At 35.6% G+C, this 27,955-nt stretch overlaps 1 protein-coding gene across 1 annotated transcript in view; it reads right to left on the bottom strand.

The window, feature by feature from the left end:
• The window catches only part of LOC132152809 (thrombospondin type-1 domain-containing protein 7B-like), a 272,917-nt gene that overhangs the window by 98,193 nt on the left and 146,769 nt on the right, over window positions 1-27,955 (bottom strand). Inside the window, exons 7-10 of the mRNA XM_059561707.1 lie at window positions 25,980-26,135; window positions 22,385-22,582; window positions 4,873-5,064; window positions 1,875-2,103 (exon numbers count right to left, since the gene is read on the bottom strand). Of these exons, the coding sequence (XP_059417690.1) occupies window positions 1,875-2,103; window positions 4,873-5,064; window positions 22,385-22,582; window positions 25,980-26,135 (775 nt within the window). The remainder of the gene's footprint in view (window positions 1-1,874; window positions 2,104-4,872; window positions 5,065-22,384; window positions 22,583-25,979; window positions 26,136-27,955) is intronic.

Below are 27,955 nucleotides of genomic sequence, written 5' to 3'. Positions count from 1 at the left end.
AAACATGTTGTCACTAAACCTAATAAAATTCAGTTTAGTTACTAATATGTTTTGACAATCACAATATACCCCCCCCACCCGCCATAAATCTCACTCCAAGTAAAACTCAAAAGTTGGCAGCTATGGCAGAACATACATTTCCACTGCATAGCAGCTCATCAACTGGTATTCTAAAAAAGAAAGAAAAAAAAAGAGTCAATCAAAAGTTAATGAACAAAAAACAATCAGATACATAGACCAGTGTTTCTTTTTTTTTTTTCAAATTGTGGGACACATGCAAAGCAGGTGGCCAGTGAGTTAAATGGAAACATAACATTTATAAAGGTATTATTTAAAAAAATAAGACTGTTAAAGTTTACGTGCCAACTTATATTTAAATTAGTTGCAATTTGTGCTGCCTGCATATTGCCATAATTATAATAAGCACACATTCGTGGCAACCGACTTGACTAGAGTTCATCACTCGTCTGTGCTTTTTTAACGCATTGTGTCAAGTTTTTTTTTTTTAAATAACTGATCTGAAGAGGTAGTGGTTTTTTCCATCCATTTGTACTTTGGCTGGATTGCGCGCGAATGTTAATGCATTAATCTTACTTCTTAACATTGGCTAATAAATTCCATAAAACAGAACTAACAATGCGCAGATGTAACGATTATTAAGATCATTCTTCATCATTAAGATTATTCTGATAAAAAAAATCAGAAAATTAAGATTAAAGGAAAAGATTTTACCTTAATCTTGTCGAAGTAGTTCGTCTGGAATCCTTAATCCATGTGCTCCTGTGCTGTATGTGGGGGAGGGGAAATTGTGGTCCAGTACGCATGCGTAACAGCACGTCTTAGACATTTTGAGTAATTTTACTTAAATTACATCAGTTATGGGAGCTAAATGTTCTAATATTTCAGCAACAATAAAAAATTGTAGTAAAGTCAACATTTTGGTTAAAATCAAGTAAACATACTAGTGTTTTTATAGTAAGGAATACTATTTGCATTTACAGTGTAGTAAGAATATGTGAAACACTGATTCCTAGTTTTGCTAAATGTACATATATTCACAGAAGCTAGAAAGGGAAATTTTTCCATGTGAGAAGTACATTGACTAAATTTGTGTTTGTGATATGATTATGCCTGTATTTGAATATATATATATCTGGGAGACAAAATGCTGAAAATGTTTTAAAGATAAAAGCTATAAAAATGGTTGATCCCATAAAGGAAATAGGCCGGATTCAGGAACACTGCAAAACTTTTATGCCAGCACATATTTGATGAGGAAACTGAATGTATTTGACAAGTTGCTTGTTAAGCTGTTATATTGACCAAAAACAGCATACGCATTAAAGGCACTACCACATTTTGCTCATTCATTCACACACCGTGTCCAAAACCATTCTCTTATTTGATAATTAGATGAACATAGTGAGTGCTACTTGCATGCAAGTTAAATAAAGTGCAATAGTGCCTACATCTGCGACTAACTGTACTGTATATGATGTTAGTCACACTGCATCCCAAATTATGAAAAAACTAAATTATGTTCGATATGATTTTACTGTACTGAATGAAATGCATTTCCAAAATCTGATTTAAATCTGATTTAAAATCACAAGATGACAATCTTAGTTTGCTGCCTGTTTGAACAAAGCCAGTATCTGACAGCTACAGTAAGTGGTTCATGTTATTTGAAATTAAAAGCAGTGATCACTAAAGACTAGTAAAATACACAATTTCATCTGCTTTGAGCAGTGGTGGAAAATCTATGTGCTTTAATAAGCTAACCTCCACAAAATGCCACTGCAAACACTTTCAATGTGGTGTGTGGAAATACACAAATCCAAAGATAATAAATTTCATACATAAAAATAAGTCACCTTTTGGGAATAACTGGCCCGACGCCCATTTTCATGCAGACCACTTTACGAATCTGCACACCGACTGCATAGGTGGCCGTTCCGTTCCAGTAGCCACTGCCATTTAGATTCATGGAGGAGTCCTCAATGCATGGTCCCCATGGTGACGCTTCCCAGTAGAACGTGATGCATGGGTGATCATTACAAGTTCTCCACTCCTCCTGAGCAGTAGCAGCTGGACATGCCTTAGCTGGGAATGGGAAAGATCATTTACTGCATTACAGATGGAAAAGCCTCTCTTAAGTTTGCTTTAATGCTCCATAAAATGTTAACGAGCTACATGAGCACAAGAGGCATGAAACAGAAATCTACTGGGACATGAAGATGAAAGGAGACATAGGCTGAGTTTTGTAATGTTGTAAAAAACAAAACAAAACAAAAAAAGCTTAAAAAGAATTTAAAAACTGTTCATAATTTCTGAACCAATAGCAGCATCAAATGAAATTAAAAACAACAACAACAATAATAATGTCTTATCTCTTTGGTCAAACCATTGGTTGAGTTAATGTTGTGGTCTTGTTGTTCAAATCAATGCTAAAAGAGCCAATGTCACAGTGTAGTTATCATCAACAAAAATTTAAATTCTTAATTGAAATAAAAATAAATAATTAAATTAAATATTAGATTAAAAATTACATAATTTGAAAAGATAATTTGAAATTTTGTAACTGAAATAAGTGAAAAGAAGTTTGTGCTAACACTGAAGTAAAACTAAAAAATAAATTAAAATAAATTAAAACTATTTAAAAATGACACAAACTTAAATTATTTATTTTAAAAAGCACATACAAATAACATATTTAAATTAAAATGAAAATGAAAAAGTTCATTCAAAATGTTCATAAATATTTAAAAAAATATATATATTTAATATTATATAAACAATACTAAAATAACACTGGTGTTTGCAGTTTTTTTGGGGGGAAATAAATCGCCTTTGATGGTATATAGAAAGAATGAATGTGGTATTTTAACAGCAACAACAACTTATAACAACAACTCAAACAATAGCTTGAGTTTACCTCTTTTTCCAAACAATAAAGAACTGTCTGAGAAAATTCTGTCATAATTTACTCACACACAAGTTGTTACAAACCTGTATGACTTTCTTTTGTAGAGCATAAACGTTTATATTATATTATATTAAGTTTTCTTTTTCTTTTTTTTTTTTTTTAGTTGTCTACACCGTGTAAGTCAGTTATCTACAAAACGATTTGGTTTTGTGTGTTCTGCAGAAGAAAATTCATAAAAGTTTGGAAAGTGCATGATGACAACATTTCTATACCTTTATATAATTTAACCACACATCAAAAAATTATGGAAGCATATGGGTAGCATTATTCAATTTGGAATGTAATAAGCAAAATGACAATGCAATATGTAAAATGACAATGCATTTCTGTATTTACATCGGCTCGGAATGCATTTTCAATGTGCACATTGAATTTTGCTACATTCATTGCGGGACATTGAATGAAAATGCAATCGTAAGTGTCTTGACTGTGTGTTAATGCATTTAAGAAAAATAGCATTTAAATTATCATTTTGCCACAGTTTTTGCTTGAACATGTTATACATATCTAATCATTTCTGTAATACATTTTCATTTTAATTTTGCAACTTATAAAGCGTTACAATTTGTATTCATTTTACATATTAAAACTGGTGTATGAAATGGCAAATGAAAATTATGTTATTTAATTTTCATTTTCATTTTGCACCAAACGTTGCACAAATGTATTAGAAAATGTAAATGTAAATACAGAAATGCGTTGTCATTTTGAATATTACATCCCAAATTGAATAATGCTACCCATATGCTTCCATATAATATAGGGTCTGCCATCAACCATAAAATCAAAATAAATAACAGCTCATCTCTATCAGTCAGAGATTTAATGTCGTAATCAAAACGTCCTCATGCTTGAAATCAGCTCAACATACTACACCTGAATCAGGAAACTGAATATGTATTCCACACGTGATGCAGGAACACCTGTGACAAGTTCTGTGGGATCAGCCTCCAAAATTACTTCTGCACTTTTTATAATTAAAAGTAATTCCTACACCATCTGCCCTTGAAGCTAATGACATTGTATTGACATTCAGCCTTTCTCCATAACACAGGGACTCATTATGAGTGTAACACAGACTGAATATTAATAAGTGCTTGTGACACTTGGTAGATGGTGCATAGAGGCTGGGGCCTCGATTTCCATTTTCCAGATGCATGGAGAGAAGTGAATGTAAGAGCATGCACAATGCTGTTACTCGTGTGTGTGTGTGTGCAGCAGCAAAGTGGCCCGAAGCTGTCTCCAGACTAAAAAACAGTGTCTACACTGGGTGCGAGCGGCACAACAAAATACTATTGAACTCATTCTAATCAGTGATTCTGTCTACACTGGATGTGGTGTGGCATGATATGACAAATTCCTCACAGTAAAATGCTGACGCGTTCTATTTATGATGTATGATGTATTGATACAAATGTAAAATTATTTTCTATGGTTGCTTTGTTGCGTCCAGTGTAGACAGACATTAGCTGCTGCGGTGCGACATGACAACTGAAAGCATACGGTGTAGACACGGTGTAAGGTATATTTCCTCTTCTGAAACAAATATACAGAATGCAAAATTGCTCCTCTACTCACAGGAACAAACTGATGAATGGTGTCACCCTCAGAGTAAAATACTTCCCTTGTCAAATCAATATCAAAGCATTAAATTATTTTTTTGTTTTTTCTTATTTTATATATATATATTTTTTTTATTGTAATACATATGAAGGTGCTGAGAGACTGGAACACGGTGGGAATGAAAGAGGTTAGGAAGTGACAAATGCAGGCCAGATTGCAAGCTGTATCAGCACAATGTCACACGCTTTAATTAAAAATGAATTGGTCAGACATTTGTAAAAACATTATTATCCAATTTCTGTGGAAGATGAAATTCAACTGACCTTCTCCCGGCAAGCCTAATATAGTCCGTGTGCGGCTTTGTCTGCCCTCTGAGTTTTTACTGGAGCAGCTGTGGGAGCAGGAGGACCAATCAGACCATGAGCTGAGCACACAGTCACCTGAACACGCCATCACACAGGACACCTCTTTAGGGGGCGGCTCATCTTCACAGAGCTCCTCAGGAACAAGCTGCCCTGTTCAGTGGAGCATGACACGAGTTGTAATGCCACCATCTTTACTCGGGGTTCATAGATAGAATAGGTCATTGTTGTTGGTTCAAAGCAAGTACATTTGCCTGTTTCTTTACTGAAAAGAATAAAAATAAATTAAATAAAAAAGAGATATACTGGCCATTATCAACATTCAATATTACAATATACAACATGTATAGATTTTACATGTTAAAATCTATTAAAATACAAACCAGTTATTATAAATTCTGATAATGTTTAACTATATATTTTTTGCAAATAAATACAGCATTAGTAATCATATTTTTTTTAAAGAACATTTTTTTTTGCTAACCCCAAATTTTTGTACAGTAGTGTATATATGAAAAACAATATATAATAATAAAAAACATAGAGCTGAATTCACACACACACTTTTTGTGGCCTGAATGTTCTCTAGATATTGCCACTGGCCTTGAAAAACTCATATTATTCAACCACAACTCATGGTACCTTTACAAGACAGAAATTCAATGTGCTTTTGCATTGAGGTGGAATTAGCCATTCAATGAAATAGTCACATAATTCAGCGTTACAAGAGTAAATCATGCGTATTGTGAGGCCCCCATTATAAATGTGCTCATATTCAGTGCTTTCATCTTTTCAATGCAACTCAGATGAAGACAAAGTGGTTTTTATCTCTGAATAAGAGATCAACAGTTGTGATTAATTAGCCGTTTTGTGTTCAATCAGTATAATGGGAAACAACAATAGAGGGGGCAATAGATTTCATTATGATGAACACAAGTCCTGAACACTAATATTCAAAAGACGCTCCAAAGCCTAAAGATCAAGTCTGTGAAAGCTACAGCTGCACATCACATTGTAGCAATAATGCCATCAATTTCCCTATGAAAAAGGATCTGCTCTTCAATCTTCAAACAAATTAACCAACGGAAATATTTGCTTTGTGTGCTGCCACTGATTGTACTAATGACTGCACGATAAGATGGATAAACTTTATTTCCTTTTGCCTACAGGAAGGGAGATTTGAACAGGAAACGGTATTTGAGATGATGAACCAAAGGACATTTTATTTATTGGATGCCAGCGAGCTTTCAAAAGAGAGAAGAGAAAGAGAGCTAGGCTGTCTACTGAGGTTGGAGAGAGGGAAACTCTCATTTCATGCATGAAAGAGAGACATTAATCCTTCCATTCACTTCTCAAGGATTACACAAAACTCTCCTGTAATGATTAAACCCTTAAAAAACAACCCCAACAAACAGGCGTACACCCTTCTTATGCACCACCACAATGGATCAATTTCTGAAAAAGTTTAAATACTGAATGAGTAAAGAACGTCAGCGCTCATGACGATGCATCATTATTTCGGTTGTACCTGTCATTCACTTTCAAAGACACAGTTAAGCAATAACAACCCAGGGGCATATTTGTTACATATTTTTCCCCTTGCTGTAACTGCATCCATGTCAAGAGGCTAAGAATGTGAGATGGGTGATGTTCTTGATCAAATAAGGCAGAGATGGAAGATATCCCCCAAGGCAAGTCTCCAGACCTCCGCCTCCAACTTTTAGCACCAGGCTTCTTGAGTCATCAAAGCAAAGGGGATGGTGAGGAGGGGCTGTAGGCATGTTCTTGGCAATCAAATTGCTACTGCTGGTAGCCACGTGACCCGGACATCAATGAGTTTGAGGATAACTGTTGTGTGCATGAGATGGAGGACCCCTGAGTGCAATTCAACCAGAAACCTCCATTAATCCACACCGAGATCTCTACATTATGAAAAGATGGTTTTGAAAAGAAGGTATTGGCTCTATTCTTGACACTGACATCAGGGATCCAAGATATTGAGGAGATATATTGACCACCTAAAATGAGTGCATTAGTATTTCTACTGGCTCTTGCAATGCAGAGAAATATCATCAAAAGAAAGACAGACTACCTGCATTCAATTGTGAGACATTATATAAACTACCTTTCAAAAGTTTGGGGTCGCTAATATTTTTTAAATAAGTCTCTTAAACTCACTGAGACTGCATTTATTTGATAAAAATTCTATAAAACCAGTCTATTTGAATATATTTTTAAAATGTAATTTATTCCTGTGATGGAACAGCTGAATTGTCACATGATCTTTCAAAAATCATTCTAAATGCTGATTTGGTGCTCAAGAAACATTTTGTTTATTATAATCCATGTTGAAAACAGTTGTAACGATTCACACATTTGTGGAAAGCATGATACTTTTCTTTCAAGATTATTTGATGAATATAATGTTTAAAAGAACAGTATTTACTTTAAATATTATTATTATTATTTTTTTTTTTTTTACATTATAAATATCTTAACCGTCACTTTTAAACAATATAACACATTCTTACTAAATAAAAGCATAAATTTCTTACCAAGAAAAAAATAATAATAATATAAAAAACCTTACTGACCCCAAACCTTTTTAATGGCAGTATAAGCATATATAAGCATAAGCTAATTGTACAAAAAAAAAAAAAAAAAAAAAAAATACAGTAGATTTACAATAGTTCAAGCATTTGGTCTTTGCAACGAACTTTTGCTTATTTTTAGTCATTTGAAATGTAAAATTGCCCTGATTGGCCTTCTTTTGAACTGTTAATTAAAATTAACATTAAAATAAAATAAATATAATACAATATTTTTTTAGAGTTTCAAAGCTAACTAAATGTCAAATCTGAGGCTTAAGAACCTTTTCAACAAACGTTGATAGCATCAATATATTATGAAATTTTGCATATATATATATATACACCAAATTCAAGATTTTTATTGCGGCACACATGGGAAATGAAATGGCCTACAGTTTTAGGATGCTTCACTTTTCAACACAGCAGTTAAAGCTGCACCTAATTGAAGAATCACCCATTATGAAAAAGTCCAATGAAGCGTCAAGTGCAATTATTCTGTTGTTAGTGCATATCATGCACCACTGTAAAGTCCATGCTGGTCCAGGTGCCAGCTGACCAATGCTGTCATGGTCATTCAAATCACACCAGCATTCAAAACAAAATATGGTGGTTACCAGCTACAGATGTCATATTCCCATAAAGATAGCCATAATATTTACTGTAGAGGTTCGTACACCAACACACACAGCAGTAATAAATGATGATGTGCGACAGTAAATTCACAAAAAGCTCCAGAGAAAGAAAATAACAGGAATCATACTGCAAAAAATGACAGTACAAGAGTCAAAAATAAAAACTAAGCAGCGAATGTTTTCATTTTAACCAACTGCACAGGGCTGTTATTCTCCTCTTCTGAATAATGCACTAACTGTAATACCATAACAGCTGCTTGGCAATTTGAACACCTAACTATAATATGTTAAATTGCAGAAAGAATAATGCCGGAGTTCCAAATAACAGCTCTGACTTATGGGTCATATCGCAGGCATCAAATGATTCCAGCTTCCCACCTTCCTAAATCAATTCACTTTGTAATACAATATATCAAAAATAATTGTGAAAGTTTGAAAGGAACACTTTGCCCCAGGAGAGCTGGATGAAAATGTGCATACAGATTGGGGAAATCAACCTTAACAGCCCACACAGAGAGCAAAAGGCACTGGAAGAGCCACATCATCCTGGCTGAAATCTCTTTGAAAAGGAGAGAATAAAAAATAAATAAAATAAGACTGCTTGTGAGCACCCCTTAATCTGTGCATTATTTCATGCAACAACGTTCACAAAATACAAAACCCTCTATTCAAAAATTAAACAGTAGGAGGGAGAGAAAGATCAAGAGAGTAACCCTTGATTTCCCTGCAAACACAGACACAAAACTAGTTTGTGAAAAATTCTGAACAGAACTGACTCAATGTCTTAACTGGAGCTGATAACAAGACTAACACAAGACCTGTTCTCAGATCAGTTCTCAGTCCACACCTCCTCCAAATGGATTCAAGTTTGGCTGATTCATCATTAATTCAAGACTCAAGGACAAACTTGTTCATTTAACAGCTCATAGGGGATTGCTGTAAATTATTTTTACAGTCTAAAAGAGCTGAAATTAATTACTAAAATTATGAATCGAGTAACAATAACACAATTTTAAAACATTTAAACTCTAACAAAAGTGAGGCTGAAATGTGCTGTAATTTTTAAATTAGCGGCACCAACAGCGGCGTGGCTAAAGCCGTCCACATAATAGAAGATGAATATAATTAATTTTTTAGTTTAGATTAGAAATTGGCTCTAATTGGCTACTGAAATGAAACTTTAATAATCAGAGCAGCATAACATGGTTCAGAGCAATTTCAGACAAATGAGCCAGTCTGTGCCAGTTGTTTTAACAACTACCAATATAGTTTGCATACCTATTCTCACTGAATGAAATCTTACCTTTAAAAAACAGATAAAGAGACACATTTAAGGTGAGGACACCACTTTTTTGTCATGGCCAATTTTGTCACCACCACTTAATCAGAGTCTTTCTTCTGTTAAAAAAATAAAAATAAAATATCCTTGCAGCAGAGATGTATCTAATACAAAGGAATTGTTGAGTAGCAGTTTTCATTTCATTACAGCGTGTTAGCTTGATGGGCTGCAATGTCAGCGTTGGAATTTGAAGTTCCTCTGTGTCTTTGCTGTGGTTGTAATTACTGCTGGATCCTAATATATAGAAATGTTCCCTTCTGCACAGAAATTATATCATATCAAAGAAATGACCTTACCTTCAAAGATTAAACTAATTTGTGGAGGGATTTAGTGCATTATGTTTCTATGCTGTTTGAATTAAGTGACAAGATCTGACTATGCTGTTAAAAATGAACAATTATCTTTTCTGTCCCAGCTCAGCTATTCAGTATTCACCACTTAGTATCCATTGACACATCAAGACAACACAAATATTAATGCTGAAGGGTCCATGTAAACACTGGATCCTCATTATCAACAGAGGTGTGTACAAACAGCGGCTGCTTATGCAGTGTAGCATACCAGGGAGAATCATGGATTCAGAACGTGAATGAATGGGAAACCCACCTGTCAGACCTCCATATGGGGCAGACCTTACTCTGAATCCTATCTGTCACATTATATTAATATTGATATCTGCAACATCTAATGATACTCACAAAGGAATGGTGTACTTGACAGTTTAATGCAAATCAATGACGTAAACAAAAACAAAAAGAGGAAATAATGTTCAGACATGCAGCAAAGAAATGTCAAATGTGATCATCACCCTAGAACAGACTGAAGATTAAATGTTACCTTTAGCGAAATCACAACTATGACCTTTAGAGAATGGGAAAAAACAACAACCCTGGAAGACATCAGACTGGTGGAACGTGTCACCTCACACAACCTTCTTTTGAGTAAAAGGTCAGGGAGACAGAGGACAGCTGTCAGTAAAATACATTCAACAACCCATGGCTGAAATGAAAAGTGACACGTCAGTTTTTCCTCAACACTTGTATATGATGAGGGCCAAGGAGGAAAATTACAGAACAACCTGCAATTTCCTAAATTTCAAGGTCAGTGCTAAGTCCAATTTGAAATGATCCTAATCGGAGTAGAAGACCATTTTTTAAGCTGATTTCATAAATTAAATATATATTAAATTAAATATGTACATAAAAATTAAATATATGTTAAATAATTAAATGAGACATTTAAAAAATAAATCTTTAACTTGTAGATACTTCCCAGTTATTTCTGTTAATCTGGCACCCGTTTCTAATTTCCTTAATTATCTGGCAAACCCTATTTAACTGGCAGCATTTCTAAGGATCTGTCTTGGCATACAGTTGGTGCATTTCCATTACCCTTCAAATTGCACAAATTGAAATTGTGAATTAAAAATACCCCTAATGGAATCGAGTCAGTTACGCAAAAACACCCATATGTCGCAAAAAGTTTTTATGTTCGAATGAGGTGGTTTTTCAGGCAATGCGAAAAAGGAATTATTCGGAAACCTGCAATGGAAACAGTTTTTCCGCATTTACAGGTCACATGCCGTATGTAAAAAGACATAAGATCATTCTTCAATGTACTATAACATCCAAGAAACACTTCATACGTGGCCGCTCTCTGGTATAAGGGGCTTTCCCTGCCATAAATGCTTAGACATTTTACACTGCACATGTCTGCGGTGCAGTGTGGCTCTGATATGGCCACTGAAGCTGATTGTGGCCACTCTAGTCAGTGCTTGAGTTTATTCCAGCCATGCCACGCATGTTTCTGAAGCGGCTCTCTGCTGCTTCTGTGAAGATAGACACATACTCCTTCTTTAAATAAATATAGCCAAAATCCCACTAAAATCCATTGCCATGACTTCTAAAAATGTAAAAAAGAGGCAAAAGTTTACGTTTTAGTCGCATAACATTGGTTAATGGAAAGCGTCATTTCGCAATATATATATATTTTATCAACATTTATAAAATATCGCCAAAGTTTCGCACAAATCTGTAATGGAAACACACCTACTGTCTTGCTGCTTAAAATAATTCTAACTGAATGAGCACTCTGCAGGGACCAAGCAAGTTTAATTTATTTGGGTCCGATGGGAAACATTAAGTTCAGCATCAAACTGGGAAAATACTGAACCCAAAGTGTGTAAATAAGCCAGTGGATGCTGGAGGAAGAAGTCTCATGGTTTGAGGGATGTTTTCTGCAGTAGGAGTTGGGCCACTTATGCAGCTACATGGCAGGGTGAATGCAAATTTATCGGAACCTCCTTCTGTAACCTTCCCTGTGAGGATCCCCCAATCGGCCCACAATTTTCATGTAAAACAATGCCCCCTGTCACACTGCAAAATGGGTAAAGTAGACCTGACCTAAAAACGATTGAAAAATCTCTGAAAATCATTCAATTCTTCTTCACACTAATTTCCTTTAAGAACTGTTCACTGAAAGGTTCTTTGGGGAACCAACAATTATTGTTCTATGGCATAGATGCAATTCTTTTGAAAGCTTTATTTTTAAGAGTGAGTGTGGGTGATGTCCTGCGGATCTGCTGAAGTCATTTCAAAGCAGGAATTTCTACTGTTCCTACCAATTTTTTTTACAAGTGTAACCCTCAAAAATGTATTTATTTATTTAGTTTATCTTCTTTCATGCTATAGTGGTTACTGTTCTCTTATTTTGATGTTTTCCACAAAATAAAGGTTTTGCTCAAGTGCTTTGGTTACTTTGTAAAACATACTAGTAGAACAGTGGTATACCCATAGTATACTGTATACCCTCTATTATTCCTTTATCCATTTTTTTCAGCAATGAAGATTAACACTGTTTCAGGAAAAAAAAAAGTTTATAAATGTTTCTGTAATTTTGATCTCCACTAAACTCTCTCCCTCTCAAAAAAAAAGAAAAAAAAGTATTTAAAGTATTAAAATGTACACTTTAGGTACTTCTATGTATATTTAAGGTAGCAATATGGACTCTTTAGGTACAAAGGTGTGCCTTTTAAAAAGGTAGCGCCCCAGTGACAGCTTTTGTACTTTTTTGATAGTGAATATATTCATATATATATATATATAACTTTTTATCTCATTAATTATATAATATAATATAATGTTTTACACACTCTTTCTCGCTGCCTCTCTCTGACCATAAGAAGTAAACGTGCCAAATTTTACTGCTTTTAAAAGTCCCATGAAAATGAAATGGGCAACAGTGTTTTGTTTTCAACTGCTTTGGAAGAAGAGTTCTGAAAGTAACAGTATGTTAAATTGGCAGTACAATAAACTCTTACTCAAGTCCTTCTTCTCAAAACATTTATATTTGATGATATAAGTAGTAAATGCACTTAGTACATGGAAAAATGGAGTATTCACTAAATTGTTCTTTGCTTCTTATTCAAATGGCACATCATCTCAATTTGCCATTTCTATAACCATCAAATAATTTAAAGTTCAAAGCCAGAACCAAGACTTCACCTGTCGGTAAGAGGTGATTTTGAGAATTGATCAGAATTAGTTCACCTCAGTCCAGATATTGACAGCCCTGACACTCTGGCAGGTCATTTACCAGATTAGTGTCACCTTCATTGATCTGATAACTGGCACTTTGATTGATCACACAGTCACAGACAAAATGATAGCCAACCCTCCAACTCTCTTCCCTGATCCATTTTGAATAGCAGCACATGCTCTGTCTGGAGTTATCCAGGCTTGTCATCTCATATGGATTTAAAGACAATTATCTCTCAAATCATAATTCTTTCATAAAGGTGAGGTTAAGTCATTCAACTATTTTAAGCACAAAGCTCCACGGTTCATTTCTTAAAGGCTTCTTCAAATGCTTGGAGACAGCAACATGAATTTCCGTTAAGAAATGTAAGTCTTGACAACATTCTTCATTAGTTTGGGAACAGCTCTTGTACTGCCTAAAGGCTGTCTGCTGCCCATGACGTGAAACAACACTGGAAGAGTTGGGCGGCTGTCAGCCTCGTTCTAACATAATAAAGACACACATAGAAATATGTGTGTGTGTGTAGTCTTAAGTCTAAAGATCTTATACATTTTTGATTTTAGCAGCTGTAATTTCCTCAGCTCAACCGCCCAAACACAGCTGCCAGTCATACTCGTATCATAAAAAGTGGAAAAATGTGGCGTGTGCATCTACCCTGCATAAGAAGAATCTGATTGAGGAATGCCTGAAAAGCAGAAAGCACCTTCTACAGTATGTGTGGGGAAACTGTAAATGGATCTCAGCTCCAAGTCCTTCTTGAATTATTAATATATGGGTGGTTATCGCTAGAAACTCACTCTCAAATATATTCAGTAATAACATCACAATTGCAAGTGAGCCCAAACAGCATTGTGTTTCCCTTCTAACTTGCTCCTCTAGACTGCCCGATGTTATCATAGGGTGTGGATTGCCCTTTCAGAGTTGATATTTTAAGTTTAACCTTTATTTGAAAGCTTGAACGTTCAGTTTTGAGATGGAATTAAGGTCAGAGCTCAGAAACCGTCAGTGTGATACAGTGTTTTTTGGTCACCCGCAGTGAAATTGCATCGATGCACTCAATCATGTCAACTAACTCACAATACTCATAATTTAGAGTCGTGCAATGCTGGCCTGACACATCACTTACTAAGTGACAGCCAAGAAGCTGTACAATGTAAAACTGTGTGCACCATCTTCCCCGCTAAAAGAGCAATCAGTGCGGCTTGCCCAGAGGCACATGTCGAAATCCATGATGCAGATGACTCTTACTGATGCTGCAAGGGTCAGTGCTCCAGTAAGTCAAACTAAGCTATTATTCGAACTAATGTGTTTACTGCTGAAAAGAAAAGCGTAATGTGGCTAGTCGCTGGAATGTGTTGTGTCTTGGATGATGGTGTCCCCCATCAAGTGTTTTAACTCACAATACATCCTTAAGGATCATGTGACACTGATGACTGGAGTAATGGTGCTAATTCAGCTTTGCATCAAATAAATTACATTTTAAAATACAATAAAACAGAAAACGATTATTGTAATAATATTTAAAATTAAAATAATTGTAATATTTACAATATTGTTGTGTTTTGATCAAATTAATGTGGCCTTGGTAAGCATAAGACACTTATAAAAAAAATGTAATAACTTGAAAAACTTTTTGAACAATATTTTCCTCTCTGAAAAAAGGCGGTACCAAAAAGGTAAAAAGTTTCAAAATATAAACATTTATACCTTATTTACACCTAAAGGGTGCAAAAAAGCACCTAAAGTTAGTGCCTTAATGAAGTATTAATACTTTAATGGTACATGTCTGTACCTTTCAAAAAGGTGCCGCACCAGTGACAGTGCTGCAGTATAGATTGCATCACAGCTAAATGTCAACGTTTAATCAATGTCTTAACAAAATCATTTGTGCTATTTAATATTTCTGTGGAAAACATTATGCAGTTCTGAATTATCTGATAAGTTCAAAAGAACAGCATTTAATTGTAATAAACATTATAAACATTAGAAATGACTTAACTGTAATTTTTTTACTAAATTAAATTGAGTAAACATTTTGTATTAAATTCCTTTAAAAGAAAGAAAGAAAGAAAAAGAAAGTCTCTAAATTATTTGGAAGAACTGTCTCGAATTTCAAGCAAAAAAATTAACTAAACAACAGAATGTATGTTGTATGTAGCTTACTGTAAGTCTTTTGGCTCTTTTCCACTGCATGGTACGGCTCGGTATGGTTCACTTTTGGGGGGTTTTCCACTATGTACAGTATCTGGTACCTGGTACTTTTTTTTAGTACCAAAACATGACGTGTAAAGTTAACTCTGCGGATTGGCTGGAGAGAATCTTCACTACCTGCGTCACTCAACTTGTGACACAAACACAACAGAACCGCTAGATTTAAATCAGCACAGCCAGCCAAGGATCGAATGCAACTGTTTTGAATGAGCATGCCTATTTTTAACAACCAAAAAGTGTTGTTGTCTGTTGCGGAAGTACTGTACAGATATTCCTCTTGTCGATAGCTGAGGAACGGATCCAGTGAGAGCTTGATGGGACAACGCGGAATGAAAAAGTGTCCCGGCAGTAGAGGTGGTGCAACTATAATGACATGTGAATAATCCCGCCCACTCTAAAGCGATACTAAACTGCAGTGCAAACCGTGCTGAACCGAGCCGTGCCATACCATACTGAGCCATGCCACACAGAGTCGTACCATGCAGTTGAAAAGCACCCTTTCTTGCTTTTACTGTTCTGTAAAATGCGTTCTGAAAAGCAAGGCAAGTAGCACAGTCTGAACACACACACACACACACACACACACACACACACACACACACACACACACACACAGAAATCTAAAACACTTAAAACTTTCACCATCATTCTGCACACAGATCACGTAATAGCAAAACTGCATACTTATATACTGTAGGCTGCTTTTAAAATTTTTCAAAACAAAAGAAATCAGGATCCTTTCTTATTTCTCTACATGGATAACAAATTAATGTATTTCACTTGGTTCCACTTACAAGTCTCAAGTTGTATGGTCTACCATCTTTTCAATAAAAGCTCAGACAAAAAAAAAACCTATATGCTTTGCATCCTTAAGTCCATTTGGAACAATGTTAACTCTAAAGTAGTGAACATGACTTTTCACTGATCGTTGTCTACTTGATGTGCATAAATGCTAAACATGGGCTGCTGAGAGCAGATTTACAGGATTTTATTAGCTCGCTATTTCAACTGCTATTATGTTTGGTTACTTTTTCCAATCGATTTATAGAACATAAAAGAAGCTGTAATATTTACCAGCATAGAAATGTGCAGTCTGAAATATTACAGACAAAGCCGATTAGCACAAAATTATAATCAGGACTCAGTACCAAGTAAAACTAATTCTGTCCAAAGAGGGCTAGCCAATTTTACCAGAAAGGCCATGTATGACACATTCCTTCACCAAGCAAGTTTTGTGAACAGACCAGCACAAAACCAGCATGTGTCTAAACTGGTCTTGAGAGCAGAGTTATCTGAAAGAGGCACAAAGCTCAGTGCTCATCCATGAAGTGACGTATGTTATCCTCCAGCTATGAACAGAGAAGAGCAAGATGTTGTGAGATCCATCAAATGCATCCCTGATTACACCACATTCAGGGGAGATAAATGGCCTAATAGGGACAGACCACACAGTGGCAAACCTCTAATCTGCTGCATAGATTACAGTTCTCATTGATCCGCACATCAGTGTGATGGGCCAGATAGAGAATAAAAACTAATCCCATGGGCTCCAATAAAACACTACTAGTTCTATACTATGTGTGTTGTCAAATAAAATATGCAATATCAATATATATTTAAATTAAAATATAAATGTTAGATTGGGGTCAGTAACATTATAATATAAAAGTATATATATATAATAGTATTTATATATATATATATATATATATATATATATATATATATATATATATATATATACTATTAAAACAAGATTTATATTTCAAATAAATGTTATTCGTTTGAACTTTCATTCATTAAAGTATCCTGAAAAAAAGGTATCGCGATTTCTACACTTCAGCAGCACAACTGTTTTCTACATTGATGATAAGAAATATTTCTTAAGCAGCAAATCAGCATATTAAAATGATTTCTGAAGGATAATGTGACACTGAAGACTGGAGTAAAATGCAGCTTGGACGTCACAGGAATAAATTACATATTATATTGTATTTGAATAGAAAGCACTTATTTTAAATTGTAGTAATATTTTACAGCATTACTGTTTACAATATTTTCAAATAAAGACAGCCTTGATGAGCATAAGGGACTTTCCAAAAGCTTTTTAAAAAAGTCTTACAAATCCCAAATCCCAAACAGTATGGTATAATATATAAATATTATATAAATATAAATATAAAAATAAGGTTTTCTAAAAATTTTTTATTTTTTTTAACACATTCAGTTCCTTTCACAGAAAACTAAATAATCTGAATAATTAAGTTTGTCAAAAAAAAAAAAAAAACTGATAGTGGAATATGTGTATATATAATGACACTATAAAACAGCTCTTTCCTTGTCTCAACTGCACAACAAACAGATTACAATTCTCAGCATTAAACCCCAATACAGAAATGCAAATCTATGACAATTCAATTCAATATTAACTTCGACAGCACTAGTAATAACTTATGTACACTTAAAATGTAACCTTGGATGGGCATTGCTCTGTACAGTCAAGATATCAGCAAACAGGTGAAAAGATGAAAGTTTTCATTAATACTAAGAACTCAGCTAGAAAGCAACACAAATGAAAAACTGCAAGATAATGGCAACTTCTTGTACATTTTGCATGCATTTTGTAATTGATTTTCTCACATCTATCTACCAATCGCCAATCTAGCTCTATACAGTATGTATCGATCAAAGCTGTTTTAGGTTTGACATTAGCTATAATTACACTGAGATTCTGCTGTTGATTAGCTAGAGGTCACAACGATTTTAGCCTGCTGTAAATTTAAGTGGGGGGTGGGGGGAGGAGAAGAAAGAAAAAATATAAAAAAAGGTGACCTTGGTCCTCATATTATATTGCCTCTCGTGTGTTCTGTGAATTTCTGGCAGGGCTGGAGAACTAAAACGATGAGGTCATAAACCAGCATAAAATTACAACTGCGACTAAAGGATTCAATGAATTTGAGTAATGTGCTGCTGACAAAAAGTTAAATGACTGACTTCCTCAATATGTTGCTTTAGAGATAGGCTTCGGCTGAAGAGAGAGCTACACATGAGCTATAATGCTGCAGAACTTAAGATGTAGCATCAAACCACACTGCCGCTAAGTGACAAAGCACTGCAAAGCTTGGAGGTATGAAAACATTAAGAAAAATGCATTTATAAAAGGATACGGTAAAACATTCCCAGCTGCCGGAGGAATTGCTTTATTTATGACTTTTTTCACTTCACATTCAGGTGTAATAGAGCCTCTGTTATCAGAGTAAATAAACATGGGGGCTTCACAATAAACCTGAAGTGCTGTGAAAACAAAGAAACAAATTCTGTTTCTTGGAGGAGATCGCTAGTTTATTTGAATTCCTTTAAAGAAATGCGGAATTGCTACAGAGTCCAGAGATGGAAACTGACACTCCTCGTTTGGCCAACGGAGTCGAACACTTAAGAGAAACTGGCAAGCAGAAACACCTGGAGTTGATATTCGGAGATCCTCACTGACAAGAGCCCGTATTAGACTGCCCACAGTGTGGGTTAGCTGCTGGAGAACTAAGGGTCTGGCCATATGGGGTTCACACAGGGAGGTTACTGAAACACCAGGATCAGAAACATTATTTAATTAGACCGAAATAGGACATTCTTTGACTTTGATAGAATGCTTCTGTTCCCTGGAGTAATTCCATGCAACTGTGCATCTAGGAGATCGACATGCTGGACAATCCAACCTGTTCACTCATCAAATTGAAAACCCCATGTCGGTAAACACAATTTTCTGTATAAGCTTGCACAAACACTGCTGAAAATCATTTTCTTAATCAGTATATTTGTTTGTGTACACACACACAATGTGTGTGTATATAGATAGACACACACACACACACACACATACATGCATGCATACACACAAAATAAAATTTACTTGGAAAAAAAATATATATATATATATATATATATATATATATATATAGAGAGAGAGAGAGAGAGAGAGAGAGATATCAAAATAAAAGTCCCAGCGCTATCAATTTAAAAGTCCTGCTTAATATAAAATAGAAAAACATACTATAAATTAAAAAACACTGAACACTGAAAAAAAATGCTGGCTGATATAGCAATATGCTTTTATTTTTTCTGTTAGAAACAAAGTTGGATTTTTTTTCACACTCCCATGCTGCTACACACAGCACAAACAAGATATTGAGGAATTTAGTTTGAGACACATTGCAGCAAGTCAGTGTTAAAGGTAAGGTAGATGATTTCAGAGAGGCTAGCAATAGCAAGTTAGCTTTGATAGCATAAGATCCCACCCTCACTGCAAATCATTCTCCAAAGCCACGCTTCCTCCAAAACACATGAACGCACACAGGCAGGCCAGAGGCTGACCAGCGACATGATGAGAGACAGTGTTATGAGTAGGGTTGAATGCAACACAGTCAGATTACCTCATCTCTCATTCACCGGTGAGAAACATTACAGTACAAAGCACATAATATTGCAATAATGATGCCTTGTGTTCTCGCTTGGTCTGTACTGATGATGTATCATGTCTGCGCATACGGGGTGAACGGAGGTATGCAAATACATATGTTGACAGGCAGGTAACACAGCCTATCGTAGCCCTCAGACCGAGGAATATGATTGGACAAGGGGAAGTTGTGGTCTAGTGGTTAGAGAGTTTGACTCCTAACCCTAGGGCTGTGGGTTCGCGTCTCGGGCCAGCAATACCACGACGTAAGTGCCCTTGAGCAAGGCACTGAACCCCCAAATGCTCCCCAGGTGCCGCAGCATAAATGGCTGCCCACTGCTCTTGGTGTGTCTATTCGCGGTGTGTGTGTGTGTGTGTGTTTGTTTTCATTGCGGTGTGTGTGCACTTTGGTTGGGTTAAATGCAGAGCACGAATTCTGAGTATGGGTCACCATACTTGGCTGTGTCACTTCACTCTTAAACATTTTATGGTCCCATGCCTGCCACAGACAATATAAATACATATAAATACATTTTAAGACCACTTAACTTATTGATTTTCTTCATAAAAAAAAAATTAAATAAATAAAAAAGTTTTTTGAATCAAATCACCTACCCTGCCTTTATTCTAATCAATCAAATTAATTTTTTGATTATGTCAATAATACCAAAAATAAATAAATAAAAAAATCATAATGATAATTAAACAAACTGAAAATTATGTGACCAATAACACTGTAAATTATAAATAATGCATTAATGCATAATTTTTTTTGTTTTTTTTTTAAGACAAATCTATATATAAAAAAAACTACATATAGCCATATAACTGAACTACGAAACTATGAAACTATGACTAAGACTAAAACAAATAAACAAAAATATGTAAAAATTAAGATACCATTGAGCAGCTGCATATTCTGTTTTGCTCTTAGTGTTTTTATTTGTATTTATTTATTTTTTAAGTATCTATAAGCACCACCAACACCCCTAAACATCACATAAATAATGCATGAAACTGACATGCCAATTATATGGTGTCTTTTTGTTTCTAAGCAGGGATTTCTTGGGCAAAATGATTTGCAATGTGGACCAGACTTTATGCAGATAGTCAAAGTCCAGTTGTCCAGAGTGTACACACTCTAGAATTGTGCTAAGACACTCAAGGCTGTATCAGGATTTCAATCAGACTGTAAACGGCATGACGGGTGTCTCTTAAGAGTGCTGCCAGCCTGTAATAAGAGTTCAGTCCTGCCCTTGAATACAGAATAGAGGGATATACTGTATATCACTATGCAATGAGCTTTAACTGGCCAGTAAACTGGAGCAGTCTGAACATCAGTGCAGGGAAAAATGCTCCATATCAAGGTCAGATTGGAACAGACCCCGACATACATGCTTCAATATGCTCATTCTTAGGAAATAAAGCAGAAACAGAGCAAATGCCTATTCCTCCAGAGCCCAATTAACTCCGGCAAAAGGAAGTTAAGAAAGCTGCATTGAAAACAACACATGCCCAAAAATCCTTCATTATTTTGTCTCTTAGGTTTGGGCTGAAAGGTTAAACAATAGAGCAATGGAAACACTTCATGCTTAATTTAACCAGACTTCTCATCAACATAATTATCAAAATCATAAGAGCTATTTTGATGCTGTTAGATATGATTACTCGCTTCTTTGATACACAAATTAATTTAACTATAAATACAAGGTAATTAAATTTTACATAGCAGCATTGTAATTTGTATAATAACACAGAGGCCCTTTATATTCATCAAGTCAGAAATAATGAATTCACAAAGAAAAAAATAATAAGACACTCTTTCTCATCCCCAAAACACCTAATTGTGTCAAATTGCATCAATCAACTGAGGTACAGGTAAGATCAAATAGAGTATTTGACACTGGTATTACTTACGATCACACATTTGATGTCTTTTTAACTGGCATTAAGAATTATGAGAAAAATCTCTAGTTCTAATTACACCCGTTTTAAACACCTCATGAACATTAATTTGTTAATTCCACTGGATTCTTTCCTGCCTCCCTAATATATCCATACATAATCTATTATGACACAATAATAAAACATGCAAAAAGGCCGCAATTAGTTTCTCGGGTTGTAAAGATGGGCTATTATGGTCTCACTAAGGCTTCCTTAAGTTCACGTTGGTGGATTCCTCATCTTCATGGCATCTCTCATAAATTACACAGCTAGATTAAAATGGGTCACACTAACTGATCTCCAAAGCAACACTTTCAGTAAGCTCTGTGGCTGCCTATCAGCTGTAATGCACTGCTGAAACACTGTGACGCTGACATGATGCAGACCAATGTGACCGGCTGCTCTTAAAAGCCTTTTCTTGATTGGATCACTCTCAATAGCAGAATGCTTTATAGATATACACTACAGATCATCCAGAGTTCTAATGGAATACGCAGACACCGTACTATTCAGCCAAACAACTTTCCATTACTATTACAATTTTTTTATTTATTTATTTTTTTGTAAATATAATGTGATCTTTTTGCTCCAGGTAGATATTAGAATCCATTAGATATGACCCTTTATTTGTGGTGCTGGCTAAAACAGCACTATGATTGTTTCTTATACTTTATTCAACACCCTTAAACTAGTGTATAACCTACATGCACATACAGACATTTTACTAAATCATTTACTTCCAATAAATACAATTATTTTGATTGTATACCTTTTGAGTTGACGCAAGTGACAGTTTGAGTCCTAGTTCCATTTCCACAGTTCCCTTCACTGGTCAAACAAGGACCCTCAAATTGCACCTGCCACAGAAAGCATGCTGGATCCTCACAGGGCATTGACTCCAGGAGATGGGCACAGCTTTCTGATCCTGATCCTTCCTCCAGCATATCTCTCCTTCTCTGCCTGTAGCCTGAGAACAGAGCGAGAGACAGGTGGATTAGGGTTATTGTGAGGCAAAATGAGTGCCAGTTTCTGGCTAGTGAGCTCGGAACTGAAATTCAAGTGGTGGCTAAATAAGCTTGTAATAGAAACTAATTTGAAAAGGCTTTCTGCCATCTTTTGTTAGCAGAATAAATTCCTATTCCCGCTCTGCTGTAATTTGCCTGAATACGTTCTTTTAATTTACTCATTTGTAAAACTATGAGCTATGACTGCGAACTGAGAAGTCAGTCATAAATGAAATAGCACTGGAATATAAACATTTAAAACCTAAAAATACTGTTTAAACATGAAGACAAAACACTGTTTTCATAATAAAAATTAATTAATTAAATATATGCATTGTGCTGCTAGAAAGATTGTCAATGTCTTAAAAAACTTAAGCCAACTGTAATTAATATTTCATAAATTAGCATACGTTCTCAAAGCCAACCCCCGTCGATATCAGCTGCATTACAGTGCAGTGCATAAGCAAGAAAAAAAAGATTAATCAGGCATTACTCCAAGCATAATTTATCAAACAAGATTATCTGATGACTAACATGAGGGTAGGATGCTAGCTGTCTGGATACCATCTGATCCTGTTTATGGTCTGTGATGAGTAGATACCATCTCCTCATATCTTTGCTCCTTGACTATGTGCATGCCAGTAGTGAGATTTGGTTCATCACACACCCCTGCGGGGGACCTGACTTGGCAGTCCTTGGAAAATCATAGTGTCAGCCAAGCCTTTGAAATAATCAAAATACCCTACAGCTCTTAACACGGCTTTGACACAAAAAATGGTAAACCCTTTAAGTCATGAGTACATTGTGTGACAAGAGTTCTGAATATATTGTATATATAATTAAAACTTTGGCGTATTACCAGTTTGTTTCACTTATCAAACACAAATTGAGAAGACATGATTAACACTCTATATCATTATAACAGATGTTTATTCTGTAGACTGCATTATGTTTCAGAATTCATTATATGATGATTCCATAAAACTGGTTTATATTCATGCATATTCACAACAGTGGCATCTTCTGCAAAAACGTGTCCATTTCACTCTGGGGACAGTCAATATGAATCTGTTTTATAACTTTTTGGAAACACTTACATTTGTTTCCACAGATAATAGGCCAATTTATTTTTTAGATATCCTTTTCCAACATTGACATAATAGCCTATTCCCAGATGCAAAAATGTACAATTTATCTCTAAATTGTATAAATTACTGTCAAGTATAAAAAGCACTTTTGTTAAAATAATAATATTTAACTATATTTCAATATATACTTTAGTACTTGCACAAAAATGCAAGTTTTGTTAATTGAAGAAGCAACATGACAGACTGAAAGTGTAAAAAACAACTTCCTGCACATCTGAGCCCCAAAAGAAGCATTATTCTTCTGTAGATGACAACAGCCCGACTCCAGGACAATAAATGAACAAATTACAACCACACATCATTCTGAAACTACACCTGAGCAGCATAGTGGAGGACAAACTCCCTTGGAGAACATGCATGCAGACATGGTTTACACACCAACAGCCTTGTTTCTGGACCAAAAGGAATGCATGGATGGGCGATGCCCTCCTCCAAACTGTGCAAAACAATTTGGTGGAGACACATCCCTGCGGATATTAATAATTGAAAGGTTCACGGGAGCTGTTGAACTTATTCATTGGAAAGATTGGTGGGCTGCAGGCAGCGTTTCACTTCCAATAATTCAGAACCTTATCAGTCCCACTTCAATGCTCCCTACTCATATTAATGCTGGGTAGAATTTGTTTACAATCATTACCAAACCAGTGTTCAATTCATTCCTCCACATGCTTACATTCACCCAAGATCACACAAAGAGGATACAAAATGACTGTGGGCAATTGTAGATTTGTAATGCACTAGAAATGTTAATAAAACAACTAAAAAATCAATCCACAGGACTCCTCTGATTAAATCTATGTTTGAATGTGTAGGAAAGAAGTTCATTTTTCTCTTTATGAAAGCTCTAGGCTCGGGGGTTCTGCATAGTTCATCCAGTATCAAAGATCAAACGATACTCTGAAACAGCAGTGAGGTGAAATGCTTGAAAACAGTAAACAGATTCTTGTCTAACAAGGTGCAGTCTAAATAATGAATGAAAGAGAATCTAGAAACCCTACCTATTAGACATTCCCACTGGGAAAACACATCACAAAATCTTCTAGACAGCAATCAGTCATAAAGCAAATCCTTCTCAGATGGGTTTCTTCTGATATTTCTCCTCAAGAGTTTCAGAAGAAGGCTTAATGTCTCAAACAGTTTTGCCAAAATATCAGCAAGTGTGCAAAGTTAGAGATTTCAACATGAACATCGTGTTTTTTTTAAACGATCTTGATACTTTTTACTTTTGAGTAGTTCTATAGTCTAAATTCTATTTATTATTTAATAAATAATTTAAAACCAAAATGTAAAATAATAATAGTAATACCATATTAGCTTATTTCACACACACACGCACACGCACACGCACACGCACACACACACACAGACACACACACACACACACACACTCACACACACACACACACACACACACACACACACACACACACACACACACACACACACACACACATACATACACACGGTGAAATATCATTATAATTCAAAATAACTGTTTTCTGATTTTGCAATATATTTTAAAATGTAATTTATTCCTGTAGTGGTAAGGCTGAACTTTTAGCATCATTACTTCAGTCCTCAGTGTCAAATTATCCTTCAAAAATCATTCTAACATGTGGATTCTAATATGTTGAAACTGAAATAGTTTTTTTTTCAGGATTAAATTATGAATAGAAAGTTCAAAAGGACCGCATTTATTTGAAATAGAAACCTTTTGTACTATCATAAATGTCTTTAATGCCACTTGATCAAATCGATGCAACATATTATATCATATTATTTTCACATTTAACATCATAATTTAGATTTTCATAGCTCTAGAATATTCATCTTGTTTCAGTAAGGCAGGTGAATGATAAAAGTGCAGCACTGTTTTAAAGCTGGGATTATTCTTATCATTCTTATCCAGAATGAGTCATTTCTGACTGAAAGCCCCACTTATGTATGACTGATTTGTGTGACATCAGTCTGCCCTCTGCTATATTCTCTCATTATAGGGCAGTACTCTGGCAGCTCGCTTCAGTGACAGATGGTATCACCTCTCACCAAAAATGATGTCAGTTTTAGATACTCTGTTACCTCTGGGTTCAGCTCAGTGGAGAGGTGTACCAATCATCAATTTTAAACATATTTAAAGTGGATTTTATTGCTTCTATTAATAAAAGAGCAGAGTTTTTTCAACCAATAACATTTAATTCCCATGTTGTCCCACCTTTTGGTCCATGTGTTTCCATGCAGTTGTCGTGGAGACAGGCCCCCCAGGAGGACCATGATGAGAGCAGGCATAGCTGTGGGCATGGTATGGAGCAGGGCTGCACTGCAGAAGGCAATTCTCCTGCACACAGATGCCCACTTACTGGCCTAGACACTACAGAAGTATAGGAAGGAAGAATACATATGTCAGGGAAATTTAGCCAGAACTTTTCTCGGCAAAATATAATTCTGTTTAATAAGTATAATTTTCTGATCTTTCCTGCTGAGCACTAACCCCCACACAGAATAAAATGAATTTCAAGTATTTAGCTTAAAGTCTTGACAGATCTCTGTTTCTGCATTGTGACATACATTCATGTGAAACAGATTATATGATAAGAAAAAAAAATATAGGGAGAGGACTTGGTTCATTTTCTAATTTTACTCAGTGTGTCACTATTGGAATTGGGCGTGACCAACTTTGGAAGCTCTTATGATACTATGATGGACAGGTTGACCTGTGACCTATATCAGCTAGTTCGACCCTTGCCAAAGACACCAGACAGCTAGCCCTAACCCAGCTTTTGTGCCTAAGGTAGTTGACTCAGCGTATATGGTGCCCATCTACTGAACTGGCAGCTTTTCATCCTCCTCTGTTCTTTTCTCCAGAGCAGCAGAAGTTGAATTCATTATGTCTGGTGCGGGCTCTTGTATGTAAAGTAACAACAGGTTTCAGGACTCATGACAAGCTGTTTGTACCTTGGGCTGCTCCTCCTTGGGAAGCCATTGTCTCGTCCCGTTGTCTCATTGGATCATAGAGGCTATATCTTTAGCATATGCTTGCAAGGATCTTCAACTCCTTAAGGGCTTGAGAGCCCACTCCACAAGGGGTATGGCTACTTTGTGGGCCTTAATCAGGGGAGTTTATGTTCAAGATATTTGTTTAGCAGCAAGTTGGGCTATGCCACATACTTTTGTGCAGTTCTATAGACTGGATGTGTCTGAGACATCCTCAGCACATGCAGTGCTGGGAGCAGGTAGGTTTAATTTTAATCAATTGTTAATTAATTGCCCATTTAATTGTTATGGGTGATAGCAGTGATATTGGAACACTCTGGGAGTGGGCTATATCTCCCATAGTGAAACACAGAGCGAAGTTAAAAAAAGAACCAGGGTTACTTAACGTAAACCCAGGTTCTTTAAAGAAAGAGTTAGGTGTTTCATCTGCACTTGCCTCCTTGCACAAATATGGGAAGTAATTTCTCTATAATGACTTGGGCTAATGGCATAATATAGGTGGCTGGTTAATATAGGTGGGGCGGAGCCTGGACACAGGTCAGCCTGTCTGTCAAAGACAGATGTGGTGTCATAAGAGCTCCCGCAGTTGGTCATGCCCAAGCGATTCCCATATTCAAACAGCTTACTCTGTTATCAAAGAACTCAGGTTTATGTTAAGTAACCACCGTTTTCTCCATCGGTTGTTGATTGGATGGAGGCAGATCTTAATGCAAACTTGCGGTTCATAAACAGTCTAAATCTTAAACAGTCTAAATGACTGAAATCTGACATACATCACTAGAGAGAAGTCTGTCATTTGACAGGAAGAACAGAGTTTTTGATTGAACATTACAAAGTAAAAAAAAAAAAAAAAAGAAACATGCATGGATATAATGTTCACAATAAGATTGATAATATTCATTCAGGAAATAGAGAGAACAAATTTCCATAGCATGTCAACTTCAAAAATAACATGAACTGTGTTTTCCAAACATTTTAATTAAAGAAAAAATTCATGTATCTACAAGAGAAATATTCAAGGTGAAAACTTTGATGGTGCATAATTTTACAAGAGGGTCTGGCTGCAGACTTGCACTTGCACTCTCAGACTTGCATTCTCAGACTTGCACTCTCAGACACTTGCAGTCTTTATTTTTATTTCACACAAACTGCGTGTTTCCCTACCCCAATACCTTTTTCTTTCGCTGGCAGGGGAAA

The sequence above is a fragment of the Carassius carassius genome, chromosome 11 (assembly GCF_963082965.1).
Source record: "Carassius carassius chromosome 11, fCarCar2.1, whole genome shotgun sequence".
NCBI lineage: Eukaryota > Metazoa > Chordata > Actinopteri > Cypriniformes > Cyprinidae > Carassius > Carassius carassius.
This window is presented reverse-complemented; position numbering and strand designations above follow the sequence as displayed.